This window comes from Ananas comosus, linkage group 11 (assembly GCF_001540865.1).
Source record: "Ananas comosus cultivar F153 linkage group 11, ASM154086v1, whole genome shotgun sequence".
In the NCBI taxonomy this organism is placed as follows: Eukaryota; Viridiplantae; Streptophyta; class Magnoliopsida; order Poales; family Bromeliaceae; genus Ananas; species Ananas comosus.
Window position 1 is genome coordinate 7,770,192 of NC_033631.1, and position 22,048 is coordinate 7,792,239.

General features: G+C 33.3%; 2 protein-coding genes across 2 annotated transcripts; one reads left to right on the top strand and one right to left on the bottom strand.

Annotated features, from left to right (window-relative positions):
- On the top strand, nt 224-8,301 carry LOC109717841 (transcription factor bHLH68-like). Its single transcript, XM_020243782.1, has 7 exons — nt 224-749; nt 1,173-1,497; nt 1,692-1,769; nt 1,931-1,996; nt 2,588-2,653; nt 2,932-2,982; nt 7,857-8,301. The coding sequence occupies exons 1-7, from the start codon at nt 439-441 to the stop codon at nt 7,995-7,997; spliced, it is 1,038 nt and encodes a 345-aa protein (XP_020099371.1). The 5' UTR covers nt 224-438; the 3' UTR covers nt 7,998-8,301.
- LOC109717291 (peroxiredoxin-2C-like) lies at nt 9,447-13,997 on the bottom strand. The gene is made up of 3 exons (XM_020242983.1): nt 13,799-13,997; nt 10,170-10,249; nt 9,447-9,981 (listed from the first exon to the last, which is right to left on the bottom strand). The coding sequence occupies exons 1-3, from the start codon at nt 13,951-13,953 to the stop codon at nt 9,728-9,730; spliced, it is 489 nt and encodes a 162-aa protein (XP_020098572.1). The 5' UTR covers nt 13,954-13,997; the 3' UTR covers nt 9,447-9,727.

Genomic DNA, 22,048 nt, shown 5'->3' on the forward strand with positions numbered 1-22,048 from the left:
TATTAATTCTAGTCTAATTAGACAACATAATTACCGTCAGATCGAGTCCGATCATGGGTGCACCGATTCGATTTAACCGAATGACAACACAACTCATCTAGGAATTTCCCCAAGAGAGAGCATTTCTTTGATCCGATTACACTGCCACAACCTTTCCTGTCCCACTTTGTGATAAAGCAAAAGCAAAATAAAAAGGAAGAGCAAAGAGGAAAGTGGGGGAAAAAATATATATATATTTCTTTAGGAAAAGAGGAGTAGAAAGAAAGGTTTACAAAGCAATACTAACTATACCCATCCCTTTAATTTGAGACCTCAAAAAGCTTCATCACCAAGGAAGTGAAGCTAAGCTAAGCAACACATATTATTGATTCAAGAGGAGATAGAAATAATAAAGAAGAGTTATCAGTTATTAGTAGAGTAATCTTTAAGGCATAAGGAATGAATAGAGCCATGTTTGAGAGCTCTCTTGTGCAGCAAATGATGGTAGGGGGGAACCCTAGTTGGTGGAACAACATGGATAACATAAAGCCACCACATCAAGAGATCTCTCCACTTCTGCCTTGCTCAACCTCTTCGGCGGGGGCGGTCGCATCGTCGACATCGTCATCGTCGTCGTCGTCATCTTCATCTTCTTCTTCTTTGAACTCTTTCCCTATGTATCCTCAGTACACTCAGTCATCTAGGTTTCTTCCCTTCACCTCTTGGCAGGATAATCAAGGTCTACCAGACCCATGGAACCAGATGCTGCTGTAATATATGATCTCTCTCTCTCTCTCTCTCTCTCTCTCTCTCTCTCTCTCTCTCTCTCTCTCTCTATCAAAATCAAGGAGGATTTTGATGTGGAACTAACAACTCACTGTATTGAGTTCTTTTCATTCAACAAACACAGTATCATAAATTGCTTTTTATATATGTTTTCTTACAAAACTCCAATCAACTATATATATCTGTTAAACTTTTTGAAAAAAAAAAAAAATTCGACGTAATATATCTATTGTTCTTGGCCTCATGAAACATCCCACCATGCAATTCTCATGCATGTCTATCTTTTTTCCTTGGAGTTTTTTCTTTTTCTTTTTCTTCCAACTAAAATTATGATTATAATAATGGCTACCACTTAGCCTTTACAAGAAGAACAATATACATATATACATGTGTTGGGCATGTTGCAGGGGAGGAGTGATGGAAGAAGAGGAGAGATGCGGCTTTGGTCTGCAAACAAAGAAAGTAGAGAATTGGGAGGATCATCAACTGTATCCATCAGGAAACAGCCATGTATTTGGTGCAAAGCAAGAGAACTTGGAAAGATCAGCATACCTATGTAAGAAGTATGAAAATGATCAACAAGTTCTCAAAACTACTTCTCCTTGGGCCCAATCCCTACCAGCTTCTTCTACAAAGTCTTGTGTCACCACAAACAGTTTGAGCACCAACATGCTGGACTTCTCCCACAGCAAAGAAGGGAAAAGGCACCTTCAATCAGAACAATCATCTGAGGTTAATTAGCCATAGCTTTTGTTTGTTCTTGTTTGATTCCTACAAGTGCATCAACTTACTTATTCTTATTACTTCTCCATGAAAGCTATAAAGTTTTCAATTCATAGAGGCTTAAATATGAAGATCATAGATGTTAATTATGAAATTCTTTATTTACTGAATGATTTCCACATGTTTTTAATTTCTTCTGGCAGTCCAACAGCACAGGGACTGGATCACCTTTCAAGAAGGCCAGAGTTCAAGCATCATCAGCCCAATCTCCCTTGATCAAGGTTTTATTCAATTTGTTAAATTTTTTTTTTAGTTTTTTAACATTTAAGAAGATGCTTTCATGCCCACAACTTAGAATGATAATTGATTAATTAGTAACTGAGATAATGACCATGAAAAATAATAATAATGATGAGGGTATTAATTATTATTATTCTTTCAGGTGAGGAAAGAGAAGCTGGGAGATAGAATATCAGCTCTTCACCAGCTAGTCTCTCCATTTGGAAAGGTATATATTGCTGCTGCTCCATGCATGCAACAACTGTAGATCTAATGCAGTAGTACTAGAAAACTTCATAATTAGCTTACAGTTAATTCTCCCCCACTGTTCTAATCTTAATTTGTTTCCTGTGCTTTTTTGACCTCAATCTTTGTTCCCTACTCTCCCTAAAAGTGTTTCAATTTATCCTTATCTTTATTTATGGTTAAAAAACAAAAATAATTATCAGCGAGCAACCGGTGCATATCTATACATCCAAGCACTAAGTTTTCGATTCAGAGCCGTACCTACACCATATAAATTTTTTTTTTTTTTTCTCTAACAAAATGACTAAATAAAACAAATCTAATAGCTCGGGATAGGAAATAAATGTTAAACTCATAGTTGAGCTCCAATGAACTTTTAAAAGCACAGGAGCATCTGTGCTGGTGGAATTTTACCTGTTGAATCGTCTTAACGTGACCTACCGTTAATAGTGTTGGACGAATTTTGAGACAATTCGGCAGCTAAAAACTCACAAGCTCTTTAATGTTAATGTTGGGGGATCAAAATAAATTATCCGAATAAAGTTAGTCTGACAAAAGCGCCTTTAATTTGCAGACTGACACTGCTTCTGTCCTGCTAGAAGCCATTGGCTACATCAGATTCCTCCAGGGTCAAATTGAGGTCTCTCTCTCTCTTTCTCTCTCTCTCTCTCTCTCTCTCATACCTGGACTGAAGCAGATCATTTTGGGAGTGCTTCAGCGCACGCAGTAAAAGTTGCTGCACTCCCCAAAGTGTTGTTTTTGTGCATCACATCTTCTTGTTTTTTAGTTGTCCTTGTGTTGTCATGTGTTTCAGGGATTATATATATATATATATATATATATAACCAACTCCTCACTTCCCCAGTACACTCCTTAACCTTTTCTTTTTTCTTTTTTTTTTTTACTTTTTTAATGTAGGCCCTCAGCTTGCCCTACCTGGATAGTGGGTCAAGGAACCCCAGGCATTGTGTAAGTAAACTATATATATATATATATATATAAACACCATCCACTTCACTGTTCCTACCATACATAGATATATATGTGTGGCATCTATCTCTCTCTCTCTAGTGGTTAATTGCACCATTGTTACCTTTACCTACACAATTGTTCACTTATTAAATACTTAATCTCATAATTTTTTAATTGAATCTCTTATGTTTTTCAACTGTTTGAGTCAAGTTAATTAATTAATTTCTTCTATTGAACATTTATTTATCGGAACGAAAGTTAATTATCGCAAGAAACAACACATTTATATCATGACAAATTCTTATCAAAAATAAAGAATTTACCAATGGAAGGGAAGAGACTCGATTGAAATAATTAATAAATAATTAAAAGGTTAGGAACCAATGAAAAAGTACTGAAAAAAGAAAAGGTTAGGGACCAATGGTATTATTTAAGTATTAACCCTTGTTCTAATGGTTTTTTGGTATCTTAGAGCAAGATTTATTGACTCCTAAATTTGGTATCTTAGCAGCAAGTTATATATATTATATATATATATAGAGAGTAAAGCTACTGTACTCTTATGAGTATTGGGTCCTTCGTATTCATAAGTTGTTTTCGATGATGGGCTTCGAATCGACGATCCACTCATTAAATATGATCTAGAGCATTTGAAATTTCTAAAAAATAAATTTCGTGATTTTCGAAATCATAATAAAGTCCATCAAACTGGCATAAAAATGAACGGTCAAAATCGAACGACGTCCTAAAAATGGTATTATCGGATCCTTCAATTTAAGATCGGAGTTATTGATCTTTATCTAGGTAGTGAATAGAATTTTCTATCAAAAATTCAACCTATTCCGATTCTTTTACACCGTTAAACTAGCAAGTATCCCATACCGGCCCGTTAAAAATTGTTAATTTTGTGAACTTTGATCGTAAGGCAAATGATGTCGAAAAATTATAAAATTGATTTCTAGAAGTTTTAAATGCTCTAGATAATGTTTAACGCGTATGGATCGTCAATTCGGAAGCTCTATCATCAAAAAAACTTATGAGTACGAGGGCGATCGTACTCATAATTAAAAGTATAGTAGCCGGGCTATATATTATATATAGAGTTGGACTGGGTTACTATTAGTAGCAAAATTTCATTTGTTGCTACCAGTTATTTAGCCTTTGGATCAACTCTTTTCATCATTTCTAACCATTGGATTAAATAGTATAACCCAGTGGGGACCACTCAACCCTAGGGGACCACTCAACTGTAACTGACTAATATCATCCTAACCCTATTTATTTCATCTAGGGGTTAAAAAACTTGATAGCGAAAAGAGGTTTTACTATTAATAGTATTCCAGTCTAATTCTATATATATATTATATATTATTATATTATATATATATGGAGTCCGAACGTACGGTGCTTGTAAAAGTATCAAATATTTGGTGTTTGTAAATTTTTTACCGTTTAGATCTACGCCTTTGATCATTTTCATCCGTTAGATTATACTATTCAACCAACCACCCACTTTAACCCTAGGGGGCCCACATCATCTTAACCACACATTCTTTAATCCAAGGGCTAAAAACCTACAAGCACCAATGACTTGGTACTTTTAAAAGCATAGGAGCCTCAAATTTTATTTATATAATATATATAATATATATATATATATATATGTATGACTACTATGCTATTAGGAGCACAGTAGCCCTTATGCTCCTAAGTTTTTAACTTTCTAACCATTCATCAATTTTGATGGGTGATTAGGGTGAGAGAGAGAAGAGAAATTGGAAACAAATTCAAAGAGAAGAGAAATTGAGATACCTAATTTTTCCTCAATTTCTCTTCTCTCTCACATCCTAACTACCTATCAAAGTTGATAAATAGTTAGAAGCTTAAGAGCACAAGGGCTACTGTGCTCCTAATAGCACAGTAGCCCTATTCTCTCTCTCTCTCTCTCTCTCTCTCTCTCTCTCTCTCTATAGAGAGAGAGAGAAACTACTGCACTATCTATAGTATCGAAGCTTCAATACTATAGTGTCATTTTGTATCTTAGGTTGCTCAAATCAACAATCCACACCATTAAATATGATTTAGAATAAATAAAGTATCAATGACTTGGTGCTCCAAGTTACGCGCGCACACGCGCACACACACACACACATATATATATATAGAGAGAGAGAGAGAGTGTCCGCTATGGTGCTTTTGAAAACACCAAGTACTTGGTGCTCACAAGTATTCCATCATTAGATCTATCAGTTTGACCAATTTCATCCTTTAGATCATGCTATTTCATCAACCACTCACTCAATCCTAGGGCACTACCATTATCCTAACCCTACAAATCTTATCCAAAGGCCAAAAATCCAAAAGCACCAATGCTTTAAAAAATATAAGAGCTCAATTTTATATAAATGGAACTAGGTTATTATATTATTAATAGCACTAAGTCATTAATGCTGTTAGGTTTTTGCTATTGGATTAAGATATATGTAGCTAGGATGATAGTAGTCCCCTAGGCTGCGTTTGGTTACAGGATATAATAGGAATAATACATTTTATTCCTGCAATTCTGCCAAACATAAGTAAAATTGGAAGAGATATTTAATTCCGGTCAAAGCGGGTTATTCTTGACAATTCTAGAATAACCCGTTAACAACTATTCCTCTCCAACAGTGGAATAGCTGCGTCCTTCAATTTATACCAAAGGCAGTAAGTGAAAAAGTTGCCTCGTTATTTGAGCCCACCTACCCTACTCTATACTCCTTAGCCAAATGCCTCTTTTAGTTAAAACTTTTTACAATATTTTATATTATTGTGTATACTATTTTTGATTAATTATATCTAAGGTAAAAATATTTTATAATTAATTATTAAAATATTTTATAAATAATATGAATATTAAAATATTAAATATAATTTTCTTTCAGTAAAATATTATATTGCATATATTATGTTTTATTTGAAATGTTGTTCATTTTATTAAATATTACATATAAAAGAGGCACACACAAGGACAATATTGGCATTTTAGAAAAATTCAATCTACTTTTACTATTATTCTCTATTATTCCTAAGCAATTTTCCAAACATAAATTTTCTTATTCTTCTGAAAAAGAGAATTTCATACCAAATATAAAATTCATTTTATTCTTTTGTATCCTAGAATACACCCTAAATCCAAGAATAAAAATATTTATACTTCTAAACATTATTCCATTAACAAACACAACCTTAGGGTTGAGTGGGTAATTGGTTGACTAGTATGATTTATTGGTGGAAATAGTCAAAGGGATAAATCTACCAGTGGAAAACTTGGTAGTATACCAAGTGCTTGGTGCTATTAATAGCATAGCAGCCGGACTAGTCCAACTACTATACTCTTATAAGTATGATCGTTTAGTACTCATAAGCCGTTTTTAATGATAGAATTTTCGTATCGACGATCCATATTGTTAAACAAAATTTAGAGCATTTGAAACTTCTAGAAATTAAATTTTATAATTTTTCAACGTCATTTACCTTATGATTAAAAAAAATCTCAAAATTTATAATTTTAACGGTCGATATGAGATACTTACTAGTTTAACCATGTAAAAGAAATGGAGTTGTTTGAATTTTCGGTGAAAATTCTATTCACTATCTACATCAATAATTCCAATCTCAAATTAAAAAACTTTGATCCTCTATTTTTTTGGAGGTCTTTCAATTATAAGCATTCATTTTACGCCAGCTTGATGTATTTTATTATAATTTTAAAAAAATTACGAAATTCATTTTTCATATGTTCAAATGCTCTAGATCATATTTAATAATATGAATCGTCGACTTAGAAGCTCCGTCATTAAAAACAACTTATGAGTACGAAGAAAGAGAGAGAAAGAGAAAGCAAAGAGTTACACTAGTATGCTTTCAAAAACACGAAGGACTCCGTACTGTCAAATTTATTTTCGATGATTGGACATTCAAATATTAGAATTATCTGGAGAGCAAATTTGATTTATAGATATTTCAGTATAGATCATATCTAAAGAAATCGATCGTCAAATCAAATGTGCTATCATCGAAAACTAAAGTGAAAGTATGAAAGCCTTCATACTTTCGAAAACATACGAGCCTACTTATGTAGAGATAGAATATTATGGTCTCATGAGTAGAAAGGCCTCTGGAAATTTTTTTTCGATAATGAGACATCCGATTTGATGATCGGCTCTATTAAATATGATTTACACTATTGAAACTATTTAGAAACTCAATTTTATAATTTTTTTTTCTTATTTGCCTAGTGAACAAATGGTCTCAAAATAAACGGTTGAAAATAAAAATCTCACAAAAAATAGTCCCAGATGACTTAAATCGAAAGTATTGATCTTGCTCTTGATGGAAAAATAATTGTTTATTAAAATTCACCTAATTTGAATTTTTGTATACCTTTGAACTTACAAACATACCACATTGGCTACTAAAATAGTAATTTTTGAGATTCTAATCACTTGGCAAATGATGTTGAAAAATTATAAAATTAATTTCTAGATAGTTCCAATAGCGTATATCATGTCTAAAAGAACTGATCGTCAAATTAGATATCCCATCTTAGTCTTCCAAGAACATGATGTGTCCAAAATTGTAGGAGAGAAGTGACTCGGTTGTTTTTTTCTTTTTTTAAGATAAAAGCATGCTATCTTTTTCATTTTTTAGGAAAATGAATTTAGCTATACGAGTAAGACAACTAGATCTCCAAAATGGAAGATCAAAATACTAATAAAAAAATATAACAAAAAAGAAAAGAAACTGAACAAGAACCCTAACGCATCATTACCTACAATTAATGACTATTATATATATTTGATTTGATGCACATGCTTTGTGTTTAACATCAGGATGCCGCTGCTTATGAGGAACCAAAGAAGGATTTGAGGAGTAGAGGACTATGCCTGGTTCCTGTGTCATTCACCCTTCATGTTGGAGGAGACAATGGAGCTGATTACTGGGCTCCGGCTTTCGGCGAGGAATTCCGATGAGAAGCTCGATCGAACGCGCGCGCACCGATCGACCAATCAACTCGCGCCTGATCAGTTTCGATGCATGCATGGCGGAGAAAACATGAACAATTGTTCAAGGTGAGATAGATTGGTAAATGTAGGACATCAAACTGTAACATAAACAGCAAAATTAGGTGGTAGGTACATAATTAAACTAATTAATAATTTGGTGAGGGGCTCCTTTGCTCTCTTGTAACTTGAATTTTATTGAATGTATTGTAGTGGTATTGTAGTGGTATTGTAGTATGTTAGATAAATATCATGAAGATTTATGTATGGTTGACGATTTTATACATATATATAAAATCAATAGCACCAAGAGCTTGGTGCTGTTAGTTTTTTAACCCTTGGATTGAGAAATGTGTGGTTAGATGATATGGGCCCCCTAAGGTTGGGTAGGTGGTTGATTGAATAGTATAATCTAACGGGTAAAAATAATCAAAGATTAAATCTAACAGTGAAAAACTCGATAGCACCAAACCCTTAGTGCTATCGATAGTATCCCAGTCACTCTATATATATATATATATCTTCATTAGTCAAGAAATGTATATTTTTGTCCAAGATGAGACATTTTTCAGGAATTAAACATATGTAGTATGGTGATTTTCCACACAATTTCAAGAAAAAAAAAAAAAGAAAAAGGGTTCCTGATTTTCCATCTTTAAATATAAATTCATCGGCATTAAATTTTCATTTCATGAAAAACTATATTCAAATTTTATAGAGAAATTTAAGAATATTACATAACTATTTAATCATATCAGATAACCACAAAGTCTACAACTGTAATAGTTAACAAAAAACATTTGTTAAAGTGTAACAATATAGAACAATTCTCATTCGCTACCATTTTTGCTATAAAAAAGTTGAGCTTTTTAAGTACCAACTTGTAATACTTTTACGTTGCTTTTGATGATACAGCATTTGAATCGGTGATCAATATTGTTAAATATGATTTATGAATCGGTGATTAATATTGTTAAATATGATATAGACACGTGAAATTCCTAGCAACCAAATTTCATTATCTTTCAACATTTTTAACTTACCATTCTAAGTGATCTCAAAATTAATAATTTTCAACAGCATCAATACAGTGCATTTGAGACGACTTAGATCATTAGTTAAATAATGTTAGAAATCATGAAATTTGGCACCTAAGAAGTTTCGTAAATCATATTCAACAAAATCAATCATCGATACGTATGCCCCATCACTGAAAATGATGCAACAATATCAAGTCTACATATAATTATATTATTATATTGCCGAGCACGTGTGCTACTGGTAAAATATAATTTAAATAAGTTCAAGATTTTGTTTAAAAAATTTCCAAAATTTCTAGATCAAATAGGAAAAATCATTGCCTACACCTAATGCAATCATACATCTACTTACGAGGAATCAATTGACATTCCATCCAAGGATCAAAATGATCAAAATGAGATAGATGCATAGTGAAGGTTAAAACACTAGTGATGCAACTTCATAGCCATACAAACTCTATCAAAGTTGCTTTATAAGCAGATTATTAAGAGATCCTCATGAGCACATTGGCAAGTCCCAGATCACCTGCCTTTGACAAGGCACAAGGAGAAACAAAACACTGCAAGCACCTCAGAATCACCAGGAGTCTTCAGGACAGAGAGATTTATAACTTACAGCCAAAAGCACTAGAAGCACTAGAAACACTAGTGAAAGCTTTCTTACAGTGCCTTGAGAATCTCATCCGCCCCCGATATGGTGAACTGGCCGCCCTCCTCGATGTTTGCGACCTTCACCTTGAGGTCGTCGACGAGAAGCGCGAACCTCCGGGAACGAGTCCCGAGTCCCTTCTCAGAAAGATCGAGCTCGAGGCCCAGCGCGCGGGTGTACGCCCCCGATCCATCAGCGAGGAACTTCACGTGTTTGTTCTCGGGGTAAGTCTTAGCCCAGGCCTTCATTACAAAGGGGTCGTTGACTGCAAACATTTATTAATTATAGATATCAAGTGCGAGCCAACTTATGCGTTAAGAAAAAGGTACTTATTGATAGTTTTGCTGATTTACTGAATCCTTAAGAAAAGTTTTTGTTTTCTGATGTAGAAGTGTGTTGGTAGCTAAATGTATGCATTTACAGCTAACAAAGAAAAAAGTAATTGAACTATACCGCTGATGAGAAGGATTTCATCAACACCCTTGGATTTAAGTTCCTCGGCATTCTGGATGAAGCCAGGCACATGCTGCATGCTGCATTCCAGATTACAATCAACCAATTTTACGATTGAATTTGAAGAAGAAATCAGAAAGAGCCAAAGTGAAAAAGTAGAAAAGATGCAGGTGGTTATGTCTGAATCAAATTATATGACACAAACAAACTCATTTTGAATCTCGTCATGGGATAAAAAAAAACTAAAATTGGGTGGGAAAAAACACAGAGAGAGAGAGAGAGAGAGAGAGAGAGAGAGAGAGACCACACTCAGCAAAGACAAAGTATGGTTTAAAATGGAAGTTCTATAGGCATCAATGTTCCAAAAGACAATATGCAATGTCCATGCGGTTTGCCTACTGTATAGCGTGTCTGCAGTACGCGGGCGCATATATGAGTTTGTATGGCATGAGATGAGATAACTAGTTGATGTATGATAGTTTCGTTTGGTGTTCCAATGACCAAATGGTAATACGCTGTCAAACTTCTCATCTAGTATATAGGCATAGACATGTCGAATGCCCTGAATCATGATAAACAAAGAGATCATCACTTCGAATAATTATACACACCATGTTGTTATATACCAAGAAACATTAGAGACGTCATAGTCCTTGGGCAGTTTGGAGTGTCGGATCATCTGAAAACTATATGAGTTTGTATCTCTTTTAACTTATAAAACAGGTTAGAGAAAAAGTAATCTACTTTCAGCACGATCACACTTCTCTTAACTGGAGATGCATTAGAGATATTCAAATAAGATGATAATATGTTTCGTAGTGTACAATCATGATCAAGAATAACTTCTAAATTTAAGAACATAACGTCTATGGAACTATAATATCATGATCACAAATAATTTCTAGTTGATGCACATGCAAGTAACATAACAAAAATAAATGTAATTATTGTTTAAACAGAATGTGTAAGCACTGTTTGCACACTCATTCCGCATGAAATTAATCAATGATCATACTCAAATTTTCACTGAAAACACACAAAATGGCCAACAACAAAATGAAGAAAATGCTTCCACCTCTATCTTTCCAAGATTCGAGGAGTGCATCGAGTGTGATGCGTAAACAACAAAAGCTCAAAGTTTTGTGCGAAGGGCATAAACAGGACGGAACTGGTATAGTTCATATTCATTATATATCTGAAAATTATAGGTTATCAATCCAAACTCGATCTAGTGAATACAACATGTATTAGATTTTTATAATTTGAGGCTTGTTTTGAATTTCTTGTTTCGAACTAATGCTAAGAGCTCATGATTTTTTTTTAAAAGAATTGAGCCCTCATCACATATAACTCCAACTAATAGAGTAAAATTGAAAGAAAACCATCTGCTTCAATCTGAATTAATTCTAACAATCAAAGAAAGATTAATTCTCACTTCAGAAGCCATGCAAGTCAATAAACTTATTTGAAGCTATTATACTAGGCATACAGGCAACACAGTCAATTCCAATTAAATTCGTGTTCAAATCAAGGAGTTGGCGGTTCTTACCTTGTATTAATACGGATTTAGTGAATCATAAATAAGTCGGTAACAAGATAGTCTGTCATTTGAAGAAATGTTTACAAGTTGTTGTGTTTGGGGTTGTAGATAATTTGCGGAACCAAGTGCTCTTATATTTGGATTATTCAGCAATTTGTGCACAACTACAGTAGATTCTAAATTGAATGTTAAAACTAATCTTATGGCATTTATTCCAATCTAACTCCACGCCCATAATATTGAAGAGAAAGAAATTAAGATTCAGATCCCTCTCTGTATGAAGCAAACTTAAAGAAAGTAGCTTATTATTAAATTTCCAAAAACATTTTTCTTCCTCATCTCATCTTCTTTTAAACAAAACAAAAAAACCTAATAGAAAATAATCAAAAAAAAAAAAAAAAAATCAGTACTCAAGACTGACCTGATATGAAAAGAAATAAGTTTTATTTGCTAAAAGATTAAAACATCATTCTCTACAAGTGTTCTCTTCATGTTTTGGGTTAAACTTTCTTCATTAAAACTATGTTAGTTAAAAACTCAAAATAATATAGAACAGTCTAAGAATATGGTAAACAGTTGAAAATATGTAACCTATTAAATACTGATGATGGATCTGTCATCCTCATGGAATATGATGGTATTAGGGCTAGTTATGATACCTAACTAACTAGAAATCGATTCAAAAATAATCTTAACACATGTAGTAACCAAGACGAAAAAAAACACGAAAGAAGGCAAGAAAGAATCCCTCGTTCTAGCTCTTTCAAGCTCTCCTTTCAGAATTCCAGCCAGCAACAAGGAAAAACAAAAGAGAAAAAAAAAGGATATAGGAAAGAAATGAGTCTATGATTAGATAAGATGGTGAAGATGGACATTTTTATCTTCTTGTGGTTGATTAGGTTACAATCGTTGACTTTAATGGGCCAGCATCCTGCCCCATGACGGAGGCCGGAATGAGCCGATCACAGTTGAAGCCCACGGACACTGTGTGTCTATACACTTTAAGTGGATGGCTTGCACCCTTTTGAACAGCTCGAGCTTTTGGAGTTAGTGGTTAACGTCTTCGATCCACAAGTGGTATCAGAGCCAGTGGCGTGGGTTCGATTCTCGCATACTAAAAATGTGCCCAAGTGCCGAGTGGGGTATTGTCGGCTTTTATAGGCCAGCATACTGCCTTGTGACAGAGGCCGGGTTGGGCCGTATCACAGCCGAAGCCCGCGGAAGCCGTGTGCCTATAAACTTTAAGTAGGTTGGTTGCGCCCTTTCTAAATGCTCAAGCTATTGGAATTAGTGGTTAATGCCTTCGATCCGGAGCAATAAATGCACGCCGAGTCGCCGACAGGTAAAGAAGTAAAGAAAAGTTACTTCCATTTTTTTTTTCTTTTTGAGAAAAAGGTAGCAAGCTACCAGCTTCATTCATTGCGCAAATGAATTAAGCTCCAAATTTTAGGCAACAAGGCTTCCAGATGTCCGCCAAATCAAAAGAAAATACAAGGAGAATAAATGGGACAAAATAAAGGGTTCGGAGGGCATCGCCTCCGCCGGTCCACCGTGCCGCAGTTAGAGTGGCAAGCCAATCAAGTATATCGCATGCACGCGATCTAACAACTAAAAGACTACTTGACATGGATTAATTATCACTTCTCTATCCAATCTGCTTAAATTGAATAAAATCCTAGTCTCTAAACAAAAGGAATCGCAAAGGGTATATCCATTATTATCAAATCATACAGAAGAGTGCCGGACAAAGGAGGAGAAACCAGACGACCCAAGATTCACTTGCTGGTGATGTTCGAATCACCGCCGAACTTCTCAGCTCCACAGATCCATCAAGACATGCTTTTCTATAGCACTCTAAAAACAAATTTCTGTTTTAATTATTACTCACAAAAATCTTGGGCATCAGTAACCTACCATATGGATCTCATCACAATAAATCATCATCTTCCCCACACCCAATTTGTAACCCTTGCATCAATCTTTCTAGTAAGATTAATTTCATATACCTTTCACATCCGTTTTGGCAGGCAATATTCTATGCACACTTCCATGTTACGACGAGCGCAGAAACAAAAACGAGACGACGAACCTGCAGGTAGGGGTGAAGGCGCCGGGGACGCCGAAGAGGACGACCTTCTTGCCGGCAGCGAGGGAGTGTACGGACAGCTTCTGCAGCTCGTCCTTCTCGTCGAACCACGCCACCGTCCCGTCCGGAAGACTGTCGCCCACCCCAATCGGAGCCATTCTTTGTTTCCCCTTTTTTTTTCTGGATTTTCTTCTTTCCTCACCTCCTCTTATAATGAGATCGGATAGACCGGAGCTAGCAGAGGGCAAACTTCAAATACAACCCTGTGGTTTCACACTTTTTTACTTTGGTATATTAAAGTGTACCAATTTAGTATTCTATAGTTGTATTTTTCTCTTTTCGTCAACTTTTTCGTTAATATTTTGTTAAATTATATACAAAAAATTTCAGATATTCTGATACCCTCACCTAAGTTTATTGAATATTCATTTTAGTACCTTTTAATTTTAACTTTGTCACTGATTTAACAGATAAAAATAGTGAAAGGATATTAAATATTCATTTTAGTATATCCTGATATCCTGATACCCTGACCTAAGTTTATTGAATATTCATTTTAGTACCTTTTAATTTTAACTTTGTCACTGATTTAACAGATAAAAATAGTGAAAGGGATAATAAAAAGAAAAAATAAAATTATAAAATACTAAATTGATACACTTTAAATTATATAATATTAATATAAAAAATTACGAAATCATAGGAGTAGTATTTCAAGTTTTTTCTTGACTGAGTGAGGAGAAGAGAGATGATATGATAGGATATTAATATAATACAAGCCTTCCGAGCAAAAATATACGAGAACCCCCTCAACTATAACGTCGTCCTAAGAAAGGCTCAAACTTTTTTAATCGGTTCAATTGCTTATTTCAGGAATAAGTACAAGTTCAGACATATATAGAAAATAGACTAATTTTATATTTGGATGAAAATTGAGTTATTCCTGAGAATAAAATAAATAGTATTTGAATAATTAGATTAGAACAAGAGGAACAAAGAGTTATCATTTTAAATTAAAACTATTTTATCTAATTAATTAAAATCAAAATATTACTTAAAAATAATTTTAAAAATTAATAAATTTATTAGCTATGAATATTATGTAAGATAATAAAAATATATTTATTTATTAATTAATTAATTATAAAACTAATTTAATTTTTAATTAGTTAGTAAATTATTTTAATTAGATAAGTAGTAAAAAAAAATGTAATTAGGTTAATAAAAATACTAATTGTTGATCAATATAAATATTAGTTTATAGATAAACATATTAAATTATTAATAATTAGCTAATTAATTACAAGTAATAAATTAATTAATTTTCTTATTATTTAAGCAATAAATAATAATTTAAATATATTAATTAAATTAATTAATAATTTAATATTATAATTAAAATAAATTTTAGATTTTAATTAATCTTATTTTCAATTGGGAACAAACTTATTTCAGAAAAAATGGTGGAACAGTAGTTCCAACTTTATATTGAGTTATACCAACTTATTTTAAAGATCCGAAAATTACTATTTTCGATACGAAAATTTTTGTTTGGGAATAAAAGGAGAAACAGAGCCGGACCAAACACTGTCCTATTTTATTGGACATCATATTTTTGCCATCGAATCTTCATTTTTTAAACGATAAATAGAGAAATTTTATCAAACTTATTAATGCTGGATCAATTTTTATATTTAACTAACTAGAATATTAATTAGATAATTTTTAATTTAATCAATCTTAATAACAGTTATAAAAATAAAGTTAACAATTTTTTAATGAAAAAAAAATGCCAAGTTAGGCCTCGCGTCATTGTTTTTTATAACTCTTTTAATAATTTATTTTGTTCTCAAAACTTATAATATGCTCTCATCAAGTGATTAACAAAAAATTTATTAAAAAGTTTTGAACGCAAAGTAAACTTACTTTTATAATTTTAATTTTTTGAATAAAAAATATTTTTGCTATATAAATTATAAATAATTCATTAATTTCTTTTACATTATTTTATATAAGAATTTTATTTCAAAAAAGAGTAAACTTCAACTATCACTCCGGTGGGTTTTGTATTTTCTCACTTTAGTACCATGTGGTTTAAAGAGTATCAGTTTATTACCATATAGTTTCATTTTTCTTTTCTGTCAGCTCTTCCGTTAACATTTCGTTAAATTATTATAGGCTAACTTACAGAAAACTTTCCTGTCAAAATCCAATTTTTCACTTTTTTCCCCTGTCATTTAAAAACCTACACTTTACCCCAGAGGGTACAGTATGAACTATGATGGTAAAATGATCATTTTGCCCCTCACTATGTTCACATTAGGAAAGAAGGCTGAGAGCATTTTTGGCATAAAAAAATATATAATAATATTTTATAAACGGAACCCTAACGGATTACTAACGGCAAGGGGCGAAGTGAACATTTTTCATTTTATAAGGAGGCAAAGTGTAGATTTTTAAATGACAAGAGGGGAAAGTGAAAAATCGAATTTTGATAGGAAATTTTATGTAATTTAGCCATTATTATATACAAAAAACTTTAGATATCCTAACTAGGCTTATCAAATATTCACTTTACTGTCTTTTAGTTTTAGCTTTGTCACTAATTTAATAAAAAAAAATTAGTGAAGGTGATAATAAAAAGAGAAAAATAAAATAACTGAGTACTAAATTGATACACTTTAAAAGGTTAATTTCATACAGGTCCCTACAAATATAGTGAATAGCAGATATATCCCTGCAAAGTTCAACTTTCATAAGTTATTCCTGCAAAAGTCTTATTGTATTCAGATATGTCCCTGCCGTTAATACCTGTTAGAGAAATCTAGTTAACTACAGTTAAAATACTTAACCATGATTAGTTAATAAAGTAAAATGACATTTTTACCATTCTTCTTCTTCCCCTTCCTCTTCTTCTTCCTCTGCTTCTTCTTCCTCCTCTTCCTCTTCCTCTTCCTCTCCTACTTCTTCTTCCTCTTCTTCTTCGTATCCTCATTTTCCTCCTTCTTTTCTCCTCTTTCTTCTTCTTCGTCATCGTCGTCGATGATCCGATCGTCGTCGCCGTCGTGGTGCCTGCGCCGGCCGTCGTCACGGGCGCCTCCGACGGCATCGGTCGCGCCTTCGCCTTCCGCCTCTTCCTTGTCCTTGTTGGCCGCAACCGCGACAAGCTCCGCAAGGTCGCCGCCGCCGCCGCCGCCGTCTGCTCCCACAGCATGAAGAGGAAGAGGAAGAGGAAGATGAAGAGGGCAAGAGCAAAATAGTAATTTTACAACTCTACTGTTAAAAAATTAATAGTTCTCTAACAGATCCAAACTAAAAGGACATATCTGAATATATTAAGACTTTTACATGAATAACTTATAAAAATTAAACTTTATAAGGATATATCTGTTATTCATCATATTTGCAGGGACCTATATAAAATTAACTCCACTTTAAATTATAGGGTTAGTATTTAAAGTTTTTTCAAAAAAAAAAGTGACAATAACCAAGAGAGGCCTCCTTTTGGAAACAACGTGTAGTTGAGGGGCTTCAAGCATTATTATCACAAAACTGAGGTGGGAGCAGGTATGCCATTACTACGAAGTGCTACAGTCCACGCTGGTGTGCCTCCGATTCTTCGCCCGCGAATATTCTAATAAAAAATTTAAATAAATTAAAAAAGATATTTAAAATTTGACTAAGGGTGTATTTGGTTACTTGTAAAATCATCTAAAAACCTTTTTTGGGTTGAAAAGTAAAATTTTGATGATTATTTACTTGTAAAAAATAATAGTTTTTTTAAAAAAATTACGAACAAAAAAGAAAAACGAAGTTTTTATTTTACACTTGAACCGAGTGGAAAACAAAAACACGTGGCCTTGTGCGCTGCGTTGGGGAGACAAAGCACGCTGCCCACGAGGTCCACTCCACATCGTAGACTGTATTATAAATATTATTTATAAATATATAGTAATTTATTTTTTAATATTATATACTATTATGATCGACCGTCTCTATAGCAAGTGGCAAAGAGCTTGATGGTTGGTATCTGAGACCCAAGTTTGAATCCTAGTTGATTCACATTTTTAGCTAAGTTTATTTCTAAATGAAATAAATGAAGCGGGTAGCGTGCTATGTAAGGACTGAGATTTTTTTTACTGTACAACTAAACTCTCTGTTGACGATGTTTATGTGTGTAATTTAATTACATAAGCACTCGTCAAGTTTCAGGAGAAAATGAGCTAAAACGGAGAAGTTACGCGATTATTAGTTTTCACTTAAGTGAATAGTAACTCCGGTTTTTCGGAGAAGCCACGGAGTAGAGTTGGCTTCTGGTGCGTATCGNACTCTGCTAATATATGTAGTATAATAATTATTATATATATTAATAATACATATATATATATATATTATATATAATAAGAAAAAATATATATAATAATTTTTTAATGATAACTTTTTTTCTTTCAACCAAACAACTGTAACAGAAAATTATTTTTTTTCCCTACAAATCAAGCATTATAGAGCGTAAAATTTATTTTCCTCCGAAAATATTTTTCTACCGAAAATATTTTTTCTACCGAAAATATTTTTTCATAGTTGAGTTTTACATGTGGGCTAGATGGATTAGTCCATATCCAAACTAAAATATAAGATGTTTTTGACGTTCTTTTCTTTTTAAAATTTTTTTAATATTTTGAAAGAAAAAACAGCAAACTATTTATTTTATTTATTTTTAAAAATAAACTAAGTTAAAACTATAAATTAACTAAATTTCAAATTTGAAATCTCAAACTATTAATTATCAAATTCTCAGCCAATTATATTAGATACCATTAGTCAAAAGAAAATAAGAATAATTATTTATATACCACTGAAAAATCCCACACTTTCTTATATCCCGTCGAAAGCTTATATAAAAATTATATTTTTANCATAGTCTTTTCTCACATTCACATGCATATAGGGTTATTCGTTTCCTTTGTTCACATAGTTCTATATCACTCACAATGATCTTAAGCAGATAATTGATGCCACCAACAAATACCATTCATTACCCTACATGCAAGAATGCTATAATACCAACATGCTCAAAAGAAATAACATAGACATAGAAAGAGACTCGGTATTTTCGAATAGCACCCCCTATATTTTAATGTTACGAGGATGCCGAAACGCAATTTTCTGGATTTTTTGAAGCCTTGTACGCCGCGAACGGCGACAAACTATAGTAAATCAGCTTGTTTCCTTAATATCTTCGCGCACGCTCGTCGTATCGCCGAACGGAGCGCACCAACGCGTTCGTTGACCTACCAATTAGGTTAGAATGAGATCAATCCCAAGCTTCGACCTCATTTTTTACAAAATCCCAAATTTGGGTCCCTCAACAATATCATCTTCACCATTTTTGGTCCTCAACATGAAGAAAATGGAGAAAATCCACCATAGAGATCTCTAGATGCTTCAACTAGAAGCAAAAATCCAAAACCTAACTTACAATCACAAGAACTCACCTTTGGAGCCCAAGCTTTCCTTCAAAAGCCCTTGCCTAGCTTGCTCTTCACCTTGGAGAGCTTCTTCTCCAAGCTTTTCTCCTCCAAGCCCTCCTTAGTCCAAGCCCTAGAGAGAGAGGGAGAGGGAGAGGAGAGGTTTTTAGAGAGAGAGAGGGAAAGGTCTTGTGTTTGGGTGTGAGGGAAATGAGAGTTAACCCTAACTCTACCATCATAACATCCAATCCATGCTACAATTGCACTTAAGCCCCTCTCATTTTTATTTTTGCAAACAGCCCTTATTGTGCAAATCCCGCAGTCGAGGAACGGTCTCTCCCTTAGGGACCGGTTCCCGAGAGCTCTCTCGCAGCCTTCGCAGAAGGGGACCGGTCTCCCCCCGGTGCAACCGGTCTCTCGGGACCGGTCTCTCGCCATAGGGACCGGTTCCCGAGAGCTCAATTTTCAGGACTTAGCCGATTTTTCTCTCTTTTCTATGGCTGCGTGTGCGGGGACCGGTCTCTTCTTCAGGGACCGGTCCCCGAGAATCCAAAATTCTGGGACTTATTCATTTTTCAGAATTCACTCTCTCGGGTCCCTTTTTCACTCTATATAGGTTCTAATGCACTTAGAGCCTATACCAACTCGTTCCACTCCGCGTTCTGCTCACTTCGACGGAACTCAGCACGACTCACGGGGAAATGCTATGTTACAGCCTATATACTATGAATAAGAAAAATATAATAGTCCTTCAGTAAATATATTGTTTTTATTTCACTCTATTGCATAATTGATTAGATTTTTTATAGTTTGCATGTTCAAATATATATTTTCTGACTGTTTTATTTTCTTTTTTTTTTGTAATATTTGATTCTTATTATTTTTGTTGCCTCATGACAGTTATATTGTAGTGTTTCAGCAAATATATATATTTTGTCATTTTAATCCTATTTCTTAGTTGATTAGGTTTTTTGTAATTTTTGTTTTCACACACTACAACAAAAATAGATATTTAGTGGCAATTTAATAACGGCAATTATCGAATGACTGTTATTATTTATTATCAAATTATATTTAGCAGTAATTATTTTAAGGGGTTAATTTCATACAAGTCCCTACAAACATGGTGAATAGCAGATATATCTCTGCAAAGTTCAACTTTCATAAGTTATCCCTACAAAAGTTCTAATGTATTTAGATATGTCCCTGTCGTTAATACCCGATAGAGAAATCTAGTTAACCACAATTAAAATACTTAACCGTGATTAGTTAATAAGGTAAAATGACATTTTTACCCTTCTTCTTCTTCTTCTTCCTCTGCTTCTTCTTCCTCTTCCTCTTCCTCTTCCTCTTTCTCTTCCTCTCCTGCTTCTTCTTTTTCCTCTTTTTCTTCGTATCCTCATTTTCCTCCTGTATGAAATTAACCCTATTTTAAATTATATAATTTTTACAGACTAATAATAACTAGTTTAGGAACCCGCGCGATGCGGCGGATAGAAATTATAATCAAAATTTACAAATTAAATATAAACAATAATAAAAAATATGATCGGTTAATAATATAAAAAAAATATATTACAAGAAATTAGAATGAGAATATAATCCAGTGGAGAACAAAGAAAGAAAACAAAAAGAAAGAACTATAGGAAAATAAAAATTATTGTATAGATAGAAATAAAAAAAGTAATTTAATGCAAGAATATAAGAGAGAAAAAAATTTGGAGGTGATTTCGTTAGGGTTGGTTTCGTTATTTGACGAATTAATGGGCTTTGGTTTCTTCTTTTCTGCATCAAAATCAAATTTCAAAAAAAATAACAATTAAAATAAAATAAAATTAGTAGAAAAAAAATAGAGGAAAAAATTATTTTTTAAATTCATTGAAATGTAAAATCTCACCTGAAAGAAGGCTTCGGATTCATAGCTCTTTGATTCATCGTCACATGCTTTTTCTCTGCACTAAATCAAATCAAAATTATAAAAATTAGTATTTAAAAATTAATAATAATAATAATTTGGAACCTATAAATATTATTTTAATGTTCAAAGATAATGCATCGAACAGCTGGCATACATAGTAAACAATCCCAATATCGCAATATTCAAACAAATGATAGCTTTGCAGATCTTTTCCTAAATCCAAAAAATTGAATCTCATATAAAAAGGGTTTGATTAAAAAGAAAAAAAAATCATAGAAAGATAAAAAAAAGGATTTTAGAATGTCGATAGTAAAGTAGTTGAATTGGACGTCAAAGGCGACAAAGGAGGAGGTTTGAGAGGAGGTAGGGAAGCAAGCGCTGCAATCACAGCCCACGGAGAGGAGGCCATTGCGAGGGGCAACGTAGGAGTCATAGCGAAGTTTCTTGGCATAGCAACGAATGCTCTAGCAATCTATACCACATCTACTAAAAATTACACTATCACCAACTTCTCTGTTAATGGGGAGAGAGAGAGAGGATGTAGAAGAAGAAAAAAATGAAAAGTTTAAGGTAGAAATACACTATAATGCTATAAAGGTTTTGAAAAAAATATAATGCTATGTAGAAATCTGCATTTTTAAATTCAGAGTGTACGTTTTCAAAAAATATGAAGGTTTTGAAAAAGTATGGAGGGTGGGGAGATGAGAGGGTGTACATTTTGAAAAGCATGAAGGGTGGGGAGATGAGAAAGTGTACGTTTTAAAAAGTATGAAGGGTGGAAAAATGAGAGAGTGTATGTTTTAAAAAATTGTGAAGGGTGGGAAAATGAGAGAGTGTATATTTTGGAAAAGTATGAAGAAAGGTGAA